A 12,759-nucleotide genomic window follows, 5' to 3' on the forward strand; every position below is an offset into this window, starting at 1 on the left:
TATGGCTACCACCATCATAAAACATCACAATCTCCTCTGTGTATGACCCTTGTGAAGTAGCATCATTACCTTTACATTACAGGTGGGAAAACAAAGCAAAGAACTATAAAAACTGATCTGCTGTAAGTCACAGAACAAGTGTGTGATACAGCCTAGAACTGCTCCTTAGCTCTTAGTTCAGAGACTGAACTACAAGTTCATAGCATGCATATATAATTCTGCTAACATGGAAGGATGTTAGTTAACTTCTCGCACCTAATGGAAGAAATTCTACTTTCAGTTGGTAATACTTTCTGCCATCTTCATAAGACCATAGATTACATGAAGATAGGGTAATGGGAAGTCTTAAAAGTTCATACACTTTGAAGGACAGACCATGTGAGGAGTAGCTAGGCAACTCAGATAATTAACTGCTAAACTAATATGGCAGTAAGAATGGGTTCAGATATGTTACTGAACCCGTAGGTATGGGAGACAAATGAGAAGATGAGGGCAGATAGCTGGAGTTCCTAGAAAGCCCACTGCAGAGCAGATTAGCTAATACAGCTAACGTTATTTTCTAATACACAGAAGATGAAATACACTGGTGCATTTCAGAACTATAGCAAATAAGCTGTTGAAAGAAAATAGAAAAATAACAATATTCTCTAATGTAAAAGCAAATAACAAAATCCTCAACCACTTGATTTTATCTAGTCACAAAATGTTTAGCAAAAATATGCTTAGACCCCTATTGCCAGCTTTATAGTACTGAAGCACATAAACTGAGGCATACCAATTCCCTCCCTTCCTCTATAACAGTGATATGCAACTTTTTAAGGCTGTGGACCAGATTAACCCAGTTCAGACCAGACGTGGGGGGAATATGCTAGGACTCAGCCACTGCTGGCATTTTTCTCTGCAGCAGGACAGGAAAGCAATTGCTGCTGAAGCCTCTTGCTGCCAAATACCACTAAAGCCCCATGTCTATGGGCCAAATCAAATGGCTCCGCCAGTTCGGATTCAGCCTGCAGGCCATAGGTTGCCAATCCCTGCTCTGTAATAACAACATGTAACCTTGCTTTGAAAACCAGGCCAGGACATTCTGAAGTGTATACTTTTAAAGTATATGCAAATATTGGTTTAGGTTAGGATGTCAAATGTAGGACCTGTGGGCTGGATCTACCACCAGACTATTAGAAGTTGGCAAGCATGGCTTACTATGAAATTCAAGACTCTTTGGCCCTGCTAGCTGTGGCCATCAGCACCAAGTTTGGGTTGCCATAATTGGATCCCTTCCACTGCCAAGATTTTAGCCAACAGACCCCTCACCACGACCTCTGGATCCCTCACTGTCCCAGACCCCTCAGAGCAGTGGCCGTGGCAGCTATCCCCATTTCCCAGGCTGGATCAGGCATTAAAGGAAACCCAAAGTCTGGATTGGGCCCAGTCTGACACCTCTGGTTCAGATGAATGTAGACATATATTATGTATTTGGAACCCAACACCTCTAATATATAATCAGGAGAAAGTAAATCAAGGTTATATACATGAGAAAGCACATTCTTAATGAGCTTTCTGCCTTACAATGCATGGTGCTCTTTTACAGTTTAAGGGAGAGACATGAAACAGTTGTAGTGCCAAACACAAAAAAACCTGGAAGTTTGTTCTGTATTTGGAAAGCACGCCTTAAAAGAGTAGACAAATATCACCTATGGTTGGAAATGTCAGCCAAAAACAGTGGATGCATAATTTGACTAAGCTGATGTTCCATATTGAAAATATTTATGCTATAAAGTGGGAGGATGGAAAGATTTCTGGTATGAATCTGAGGTTCATCTGTTAAATCAAAATTACTGTATTTTCTCACATAAAACATTCCCCTGGGATAAGATATGCACCTTGTATTTGAAAGGTGGAAAGCAGAAAAAGAGGTCTTTCCTTGTAGTGAGTGAGTAGCAGCAGCTAGGGAGCCAAACCTTCTTACTGTTTGTCCTGTGAATCCATGCAGACTTTACTTTCATTTTTGTCTAGAAAGTGGCAGAAACTGCCACGGCCATATTTCTTGTATATCATAGACACTCCACTTTCCAGCAGCTGGATTGTGTATAGTTGGGGAGGGGGTTAAAAAAAGGTGTTTGTATGAGAAAATATGGTATTTCATTAATGTAAAGGTCACCTTTGACTTTTTTCAGAACCTACAAAAAAAACAAATGTATTAGTGTTTCTTAGTATGATGGTTAATTTTTTACGTTTTAAATGTTTTGTTATGGAGAATCCAAATTCCCAAATCCATGTTTCAATATTAAACACATTAAAGATGATAAATACCATTGAAGTTAAAGTTTTGTTTGATAACTTAAATATTCCAGTTTAAGTATTCATATTTCTTAACTAAAAGATGGTTAACAGAAAAGTGTGGATGCCCTCTGGTGGCCAAAACACATTTTTTAGTTCTTATACATATTTATAAGGTACTGGCAATGAATATATTCTGATGTATATTCAGTCCAAACCAATTCACATGCTTAGTAAAAATACACATGGTAAAAGTAGATATTTACATTAGGCAAATGGACTCACTGTGACAAAACAATTCAAAACCTCATATAAACGCCTCCAAAGTGTGTTTGAGAGTGGGAGTAAAAGAAAAAAACAAATCTCAGGAAGGGGCGACTTAGTCTGAATAACATTAAAGCACAAAATGTAGTTACTCTCATTACAGTAAAAATTTTACTATATTAAAAGAGCAGTAATAGAAATTTTTGATTGGCGAGTGCTTACTGCTTGCAGAAGTGGACAAAAATTTGTGGACTATGTATACAAATTAGATATGACTGAACCCAGTATATAACAAAATATTTATGGCTACTGACCACTGATAAAATATAAAAATATATACTGTACTGTAATAAAGATCTTAACTGAAAGAAGCATATTAAAATGTAAACAACTACAGCAAAACAAGCCTTTGGTGGAATTTCATCCTTTTATAATAAGATAGGCAGAAAAGTAGTTCTAGCAGCACCAAAGGTCTAGAGATCTAAGATAAGAGTCTGTATGGAACAGAACTTTTGGGTGCTGAATCTATGGCCCACCCAAAAACCAAAATGATTTTCAATTAGTTTTTAAAGGGGCTTTTATCTCTACCTAATTCTACAATGGGGGGAAGGGATGATGAGGCTCATGCAATCTGAAACCAGACTGATAAAGGTGAGCACCTTGGCTAAATGAAGACTAAGTACTGGATGAAAATTAGACGTTTTACATCTAACTACATACCCCAAGAAAAGCTGAGTTTTTTGGTTGTAGCCATATTGGTCTAAGGACATGGGCAGGCAAAGTACTTTGAGCAGATGTGATATCTTTTATTAGACCAACTGAATAGTTGGAAGAGAGCTCTTAGCAAGCTTTTGGGCACAGTCACCCTTCTTCAGGCATAGGGACCAGCAGACTCCCTATGCCTGAAGAAGGGTGACTGTGCATGATTAAATGGTAAAATCTGGCACATTACTTGCTTCAATTTTTTTCCTGGAGTGCAGAAAAAAAATCAAAAGAAACGGACTATAGTATATAAACTTTGTAAGGCAGGCAATGTGGACTACTGGACAGAGGCCTGGGTACTATTCTCAGCAATACCACTGATCAGCTGATAACTATAGGCAAATTATTTAACTTCACTTTCTTCATTTTCCCCAACTGTAAACAAGGTGTGCATCAGCTTTAATAACACTTCCCTCCCATAAAGTAATTTAAAAGCTATTGATATATATAGCACGTTATATATGTTAATTTATTTTACAAAAAAACCATTTCAAGTATATTATAAGGAGTAAAGGCACAGGGCAGTGTCAAAAAGGGCACACCTAAAAGGTTAAGAAAGAAAATAGAAACAGAGGGATGAAGTCAGTCATGCAGAATGAATGGTGTGAGGAAAAGTAAAAAGATAAATGAAAGAGGTAGGAGTTAGGAAGTGAAGTTCTGAAAGAGAGTAGGGAATTAAATCTTAGTCACATAATGAGTTTTTAAGTTCAGTCTTGATAAACAAGAGTCATGCTTTACATGAAAACTAATGTATTTCCAGAACAAAAGAAAAGCAATGTCAGAGTCTAAATCAAATCAGAAGATTATTAACAGATACACAGTTTGAGGTCATATGAATACTTCAAATGGAATATTTAAGTTATCAAACAAAGCTGCCTTTAATGGTATTTACCATCTTTAATGTGTTTAATATTTAAACACAGATTTGGGAATTTGGATTCCCCAAAACAAAGCATTTAAAATGTAAAAAAAATAACCATCACAGTAAGAGACACTAATACACTTGGTTTTTGCAGTTTCTGAAAAAAAATGTCAAAGGTGACCTTTCCATTAACAAAATAACATATTTTCTCACATACATACACCTTATTCCAACCCCACCCCCCAAACCCCTAAACACAATCCAGCTCCTGGAAATTGGAGTATGTATTATATACAAGAAATATGGTAAGGGCAGTTTCTGCCACTTTCTGGACAAAAATGAAAATAAAGTCTGTATGGATTCATAGGAAGGAGAACAATGAGCAGGTCTGGTTCCATAGCTGCTACTACTCAGTTACTACAAGACCTTCTTTTCTTTATTCTGCCTTTCAAACAGAAAGTGCGTATCTTATCCCAAGGTATGTTGTATCTGAGAAAATACAGCATGGATTCATCAAGAGCAAGTCATACCTGACTAACCTGATTTCCTTCTATGATAAAAGTGACAGGCTTTATGGATGAGGGCAGAGCAGCAGACACAGTATGCTTTGACTTAAGCCAGCCTTTTGACATTTGACTAGGATGATTTAGTTAGGAATGATCCTGCCTTGAGCAGGGGGATAGGCTAGATGACCTTGTGAGGTCCCTTCCAACCCTATTTTCCCCATGATTAATTGAATTTACAGTAGAAATCCAGACTGCAATAAACAGCTATACATTCCATAAACCATGATCACTATTCCCAACTTTTTTATACCACCCCGACCAAAGCAGCCAAAAAAGCAAATGGTCATAGGTACTTAACTAACATACTTGACCATTTCCTTCTTTGTTCTTTTCAGCTGTGAGCAAAGTGCACTGGTTCTGCTGTACAGTGCATGGATCCTCTGAACCGTCAGTTCAGAACTTTTCAGAAGTGCAAATTTAACACAGAATCAAAAAGATGTCAGCAAGAGAAACAGCTATTATAGTAGGCAGCCATGATGAGGTATGAGCAGTTTCCTGCAGTATTATATCTGCATTATTATTTGTCAGTTATAAGTGGTCTTGTATTGTTATAAGTAAGTGGTGCATCAATAGAGATTTTGGGGGCCAATACCAATAGCCAATTTTTAAGGAGGCATGTAAGCAGATACTGATCTGATTTCCGATACAGCTGTGTCCAGCTGGTTAAGTCTGTTGTGGTAGAAGGGGAGGAAGCAGGGAAGGGGCATGGGGGCGGGCAGATCAGCGGCCCGCGTAGTGAGGGAGTGGGGCTGGGGCAGGTGCTGCCCAGCCGGGCAGGCAGTGTGGGACGGAGCCACATCTCATCTGGGTGGGTAGGAGAGGAGAGTGGCTCCTGCTGCTGCGCACAACCTAGGAGGACATTGTGGGGGGCGTGGATGCCCCTGGATCTGCAAAGGGTGGGGAAAGTTCCAGCTGTGGGCCAGGTTCAGGGCTCTGCTGGGCTCTTCTTGGCAGGGGCTGGGCTCCGGATGGGCAGTGCCAGTGCTGGGGGGGCAGGGGCTACAGCCGCCCCAAATTCTGCTGTAGCCCCCTGCCCCGCCCGGCACAGCCCTGGCTCTTCCTGGTGTGTAGGTGGAGGCGGGGGTTAGACTTATGAAATCCAGTGGAAGCACTAGGATGGGGGGGCTACAGCATCGCCTGTAGCACTCTCCCAGCGCTGCTGTCCATCCCAAGCCCAGTCCCTGCCAAGAAGAGCCCTGTGCAGTCCCAGCTCCAGCCCACCCACCCTGTGCAGATCTGGGAGGCACATGTTGTGTGTTGTTTCCTCCCCCCCCACACCATGAGCCATAGGGGGCTTGGCCGGGCAGCGCCTGCCCCAGCCCCTGCCTCACTCCCTCCCTCTCTGTGGGGGGCATTGATCTGCCCCCCTCCCCTACGCCCCTTCCTTTCACACTCCCCTTCCACCACAATGGACTTAACAGCTACACACAGCTCTCCAAGCTGCTATGCTGTGCTCCTTGCCACCTGCGTGCTGCAGTGCAGCTGCGTGCATGCACAGGCGTTTATCAGCCAAAATATTGGCTGCATGGGGCCAATATCCAATGCAGCCAATTTTATTTTTATTAGTGCCGACTCAGTATTGGACCAATGTATTGGTGTACCTCTAATTAGAAGATTATATGTTAAACAAATGTATACTGTTGATTTAATTATGCAATTCAATACAAAGATACCAACCAGGATATATCAAGACAGCTTTAATCTGCAACAGCCTTTCCAATGATTTCATGTACTCATAGAGATCTTCAAATATTGCCGTCCCTTCTCCTAGAATACAGTCACCAGAGAATATAGCATTTTCTTCTATGAGATGCAAAACCATATGATCATCCGTGTGTCCAGGTGTATATAAAACTCTGTTAAGAACAAAAGCATAAATTTACATGCAGGATGTATGTAACACAAATACCCCTTACAAGGAAAAGAAATATATATAAACATGTGTTTGTGATTAATAAAGAAAATACAATTCTATAAAGAATTATTATAGAGATATGAAATAGCAATGTAACAGAAGATAAGATTTAGGTTAACCCATTATAAATTCCCAGATTTCATAAATCCATGTGGGATTTGGCTTATATCATCAGTCAGAAACCTTTTTAGGCTGCAGGCGGAAATTACCCAGATTGGGTCAAAGCTGGGTGGGCACAAGGACCTGGCTGCCACTGCTGCTTCTTCCTGAAGCCCCATGTCTACAGGGTGAATTAATGGGCTCTGCAGTCTGCATCTGGCCCACAAGTCATAAGCTGCTGATTCTGGACATAGTTAGCCCTACATTCTATAACACAAGTTTTTCTATTACACATGTAGTATCTGAGCATTTTCCAGCAGTGCATTAAGTGATACAACTAATCTCTCTCATGTGGCTACGTTTTCTCTTATTTACTTCCCTACAGGCAAACTGTATGCTCAGGAGTTTTATTGTGGCTAAGTTCATAAATATATGTGCATGTACATGCACTCACACACCAAACACACAGATAGACCTATATGTCTACGTTACACCTGCAAAGTTGAAGAAATGCACCTTACAGATAGAGCAGAATGGAATGAGGTGTGAAAGGATCCTCCTCCATCTTCATACAAGTTCACACTATAGAATCAGGCTGTCCCTGTATCTTCTGCATTTTTGATCTTCACCTTTACGTAAAATGTTTCACTGTGCCAGAGGAGTAAAAATACCAGTTCAGAATCTTCATCCCAGAGCTTTCACATCTCCTGGGCCCAGGCCAGGGAGCACCTTGAGGATAATGACCAAGACCTGAAACTTGATTTTAAGTTCTTTGATAAACCAGTGCAGGGAGCAGAAAACAGTTTAGGGTGTTCACTATAGTCCATGTTGCTAAGAAGATCCTAGTCAGCATTTTGAAATCTCCATAGTTTCTTAAAGACTTGATGGTGTTGTGCCTAGGTATAATGCATTTGTGTATTCCATCCAAGAGCTAATAAAAAGTATGTATAGTTGTGCCCAGGTCACTTTGCCAAGACAGGCAAAGTCTTTCAGCCAACTGAATATGGTTTAAAAATATATTTAGGAATAAAAGTCCAGGAAGGACCTCCTAGACCATTAAGTCTAGTCCCCTATGTTCTCAGGCATTTGTTATCCAAAGCAATCGCCAAAATTACCACTTCAAATCCTTACCCTCACAACTAAAAGGAAAAATATCCCAAACACTAAGAACACCATATAACATGCTACAGGTAAAAGTAAGGGGGGGGAAACACAAAGGCACTTCCAATGAACTGACACAATGATAAAGCAGCGGTTAATATATACTTAGTGGATCCTACGAAAAGGACCACGTTCCATACTACACAGGAAGACAAAAATATCCACAGTCCCTGCCAATCTGATCAATAAAGGGGAAATCCTTCCTAACCTCAAATTTGGCAATGGGTATGATCTTAAATGGAAGATGAAGATGCTTTAGCCAGAACCTCTTCTAGGTTTTTTAGTACCAACAGGAACTAAAAATAATGCTCTATTACCTAGCTCTGTATGACATTTTAATGCTCTATTACCTAGCTCAGTATGAAACTGCTTACTAAATAAGACCAACATTTTTAAATATGTTCCTAATAGGGTCCACTCCAATTAATAGTCATATGCCTATTTTTACCCCCTATTTAAACTGTACTGGGCACATCTACACAAGACACTAAATGTGCAGTAGACTAATTCTATTGTGTTTGTGTGTCATGACAAAAGCCATGCTAATGCACTAATGTGCAGTACAATTAGTCTACTGCTCATTAGTGTCACTAAGAGACCATGCGCTGGGGCTACTGTGCAGTAGCACCGGTTACTGCATATTGAGTTAGCACCTATAGCATGAATGCACAGTCACATGGGTGGCAAACTGACTCCAGGGGTGCACCCAGGGGGTGGTGGTGGATGGGTTGATGTTGACCTGGGAGAGTGTGGGCAGCGGAGTCCCCCAGGGCTTGGTCCTTGGGCAGGTGCTGTTCAACATCTTCATTAGCGACCTAGATGAGGGTGTGGAGTGCAACCTGTTCAAGTTCGCTGATGACACCAAGCTGTGGGGGAAAGTGAATACACCGGCAGGCAGGGACCGCATCCAGGCAGACCTGGATAGGTTAGAGAAGTGGGCGGATCTGAACAGGATGCGGTTCAACAAGGACAAGTGCAGAGTGCTGCACCTGGGGAGAGGGAACCAGCATTATGGTTATAGGTTAGGGGCTGACCCGCTCAGCAGCACAGAGGCAGAGAGGGATCTTGGAGTCAGGACTGACTCCAGGATGAATGAGTCGCCAATGCGACGAAGCAATAGGGAGAGCCAACCGCACCCTGTCACGCATCAACAGGGGCATCACTAACAGGTCCAGAGAGGTCTTGCTCCCCCTCTATGTGGCGCTGGTCAGGCCACAGCTGGAGTACTTGTATCCAGTTCTGGGCGTCACACTTCAAGAAGGACGTGGAGAACCTGGAGAGGGTCCAGAGGAGGGCCACTTGTATGGTTGGGGGCCTCCGTGGCCAGCCCCATGAGAAGAGGCTGAGGGACCTGAATCTCTTCAGTCTCTGCAAGAAGAGACTGAGGGGGGATCTTGTGGCCAGCAGCAGGAACTGGGGGAAAGTCTGTTCATCAGGGCCCCCCTTGGAGTTGCTAGGAACAATGGCCACAAGCTGAGGGAGGATAGGTTTAGGTTAGATATTAGGAAGAACTACTTCACTGTAAGGGTGGCCAGAGCCTGGAACAGGCTTCCCAGAGAGGTGGTGTTCTCAGCTTCCCTGGAGATCTTCAAGAGGAGACTGGATAGGCACCTGGCTGGGGTCTTATGACCCCTCCCACCCCCAGGGCTCCTTCCTGCCCATGGCAGGGGGCTGGACTCGATGATCTGTCTAGGTCCCTTCCAACTCATTGATTCTATGATTCTCTTACAGGTATTAAACTTAATGCGCAGTAACAATAGCCCATTAATGTATGTGTAGATGTGCCCATTTTGTCCTAAATTAGACCCAAGTGGCATAAAACCACCAAGAAATCCTTAGACCACTTATTTTGACCGTCTTCCTAGCACTTCTTAAAATTATTCTCACTTATGTTCTTTTCCTTTACCTCTTCTGCTCCTGGCCAGTTTGGGAAACAGAATGCATGCAAATGATATACCAAATTGTCATTAAGTCACTCAGAGCCTAATGAAGTCTGCAGGACTCCATACGATGTGCACCAATTGTACACCAGAACTCTCAGTCTTATAATACCAGTGGTGCTCCATGTTTTTCCCCAGCAGGCCAGATGGGCAGTGCCCATTCCATCCGCAGCACAGATCCAACGTTCTTGATCCAATGCCTGGGGTTGGCATGGCAGGCACCATCTGGCCACATGGATGGGGGCAGGGAGCAGGCCAACTTCAATACAGCCTGGCAGGGGAAAGAAGCTTAAACCAACTACACAGTAGCTGGCCCACCCCAGCTCTGCAGGGGGTTGGAAGGGGGTGTGGCCTGTCCTCAACAGGTAGAAAGGGGGCATGGCTGGGCCCCAACCCATAAGTGGCAGGGGAGGGTTATGACTAGGGATCCTGGTTTTCTGTGATAAAAAAATCATATATATTGCACATAGCATTTACAGGCACCGCATATAGCATGCGTCCCAGGATGGCTGAAACAGGCACCGTGTGTGGCATAGTCCTGGAGCTGCTGGAGTGGACACTGCATGCAGTATAGCTGCTGAGCTGGCCAGACTGCACCACATGTGCTGCCTGTTCCAGCCAATCCAGGATCCATATAAAACACAGCACTTTTCAAAACCAGCTGGAGTGGCTGCCAGATCAAGTATGCTGTGGGGAATGGAGGTCCATGGGCCAGATCAAGTCTGCAGACTAGATCTGTACCACAAACGCATGTCATGCATCATCTGGGTCTGATCAGATCCAGGGGCCACAGGTGCATGCTCTGTTCCATGTGCATCTAATCAGACTCAGAGGCAGCACCTGAAACCAGATGGCAGGATTCTGTGGGTCAGATCCAGCCCACTAGCCATAAGTTTGACACTCCTGGTCTGAATAAATTAAATACACTGCACTGCCCTTACCCATTCAAGTCTATTATCCTAGCACAGAATGATATTAAATTAGTCTGATATAATCATCTTCTAAGTAAACCTAAGTTGTGTTTTGTTCCATTTGCCACTTCCTTCCATATCTTTACCTATCCTTTCCTCCAGTATGTGTTGGTAGCATTGGTATGGCAGTACTATTAAAGTTGAGCTGCCAGCCCTATAATTGTTCAGACAACATTCTCTCTCCCTTTTCTGAAAACAGGCACTACATTTACTATTTTCTAGTCATAAGGTACTCTCTCCCTGCATTGACAGGTTCTGAAAAATCCACACTGTGAGATAGTGCTTATGCTAAGCAAGGCCTAGCATTAAGAACAATGCACTAAAACTCCCAGAATGCTTCAAGGAGGTTGAGGAGTCAGCGATTGACATTCTGGTAATCACCTTCTGACCCTTAGATGGAAATACTAAACTTCTGACCCTTAGATAAGAATGCTGACAATGATAAAAATTGCAAGCTGCTTATATTGTTAAAACAGGAAACTGCACGGCTAAACTGCAATGATAAAAAATAGCTCTATATTATGCAAGCAAAGTCTGGTACATGCTGTAGTTAGGTCATTACGAATTAGCATAAGAAGTGTAAAAATTATAATACAAAGCGTATCACCTGATATTATAATTTAGATAAGTTAACTAAATAACCAATAGAAATAAGAATTAGAAATACATATGTGTATGTGTTATCATATATAAGTGATAGTAAAGTTATATTAGACGCCTCACTGTCAGAGTGTGGACAGTTTTGTATCTTTTGTCTAAAAAAATATAAGGGACTCCTTTTAAATGAGCTGTTGACCGGTTCTGAGACTACTGAATCAGGCAGCTGCACCTAGCCTCCGGGTTAGAAAGTAAGGGCTTGATTTGGGAACCTCGTGAACCAAAAGACCTCCTTAGTTTATGACTTTGTGAAACAATAAAAGTTTTATATTGAACATCCAGGTCTGAGCCTGTGCTTAATTCAGTCCTTATAGAATTCGGCATCGAACTCATACACATACTAGAGGAATTGCTATTTCATGTGCCAATCCTATCGACATTCCACTGGAGATTACCCATGCCTCTAATCTTGTGAGAGTGAGCAGTCTAAGATACGTTTCCAGCTCCGTTATGGTAATTTCTAGGTGCATGTCTATTATTTATAATAATACCCGAGGGATGATTATAGAGAGGATGGTGATGAGTTTTTCTACATGACCATGGGGGACGGGATTACAAGCAATGGCCTCAAGCTGCAGCAGAGGAAATTTAGGTTGGCGATTAGAATGAACTTTCTGTCCAATCTGTCACCACTGCCTCCAGGGAGCAGGGCCAGGGGTGGGGGGGAAAAGAGGCCAGCAGCACTGCCCTCACACCCCTGCTCCATCCCTGCCATGGTGGTGCTCCGCTGCTGTCTGTCTGGAACACTGTTGGAGCACTCTGATTGTTTCAGACAGCCAACCTGGGTGTGAATAAAGCGTGACAGACAGACAGAGGCTTTTTTATAATATTAGATTATTTTCAAAAGCAGGTTAGACAAATACTTGTCTAGGCTGGTTTTATCAGGCATGATCCTGCCCTGAGCAGGGGGCTGTACTAGATGAGTCCTTCAAGCCCTACTTTCCTATGATCCTATGGTCTTACTGTAAGATGCCCTGATGGAAAGGGCAGCATAAAGCTAATCAATAAATAAGTTTGCGACTGTAGCAATGTACCACTGTATCATCTTTGAAAAGATATTTCCACCGTAAGAACTGTACTTAAAAAAATCGCACCTGCCTTTTTATCAAAACCTCCAGTACAGTAAAATCTGGTAACTCATCATTCTAGGGGAATGGCAATGATTAACTAATTATCAGCACCCAGCCATTTTCTATTTTTAAAAGTATTGATTGATTTTTAAATGCAATACAAAAATAAAAATATACATCCCAACTGTACATATCATTTGAACATGCCTGTCAGA

General features: G+C 42.3%; 1 protein-coding gene across 3 annotated transcripts in view; it reads right to left on the bottom strand.

Annotated features, from left to right (window-relative positions):
* LACTB2 (lactamase beta 2) overlaps window positions 1-12,759 on the bottom strand; it is a 30,355-nt gene that overhangs the window by 13,999 nt on the left and 3,597 nt on the right. For all 3 annotated transcript variants that reach the window (XR_016441451.1, XM_090040147.1, XM_090040146.1), the window contains exon 4: window positions 6,409-6,587. Coding sequence is in view for 2 of the 3 variants with exons in the window: in XM_090040147.1 (XP_089896273.1) it covers window positions 6,409-6,587 (179 nt within the window). In the remaining variant the exon portion in view is untranslated. The remainder of the gene's footprint in view (window positions 1-6,408; window positions 6,588-12,759) is intronic.

Source organism: Crocodylus siamensis, chromosome 3 (assembly GCF_052110815.1).
Source record: "Crocodylus siamensis isolate JL-2025a chromosome 3, ASM5211081v1, whole genome shotgun sequence".
Lineage (NCBI taxonomy): Eukaryota > Metazoa > Chordata > Crocodylia > Crocodylidae > Crocodylus > Crocodylus siamensis.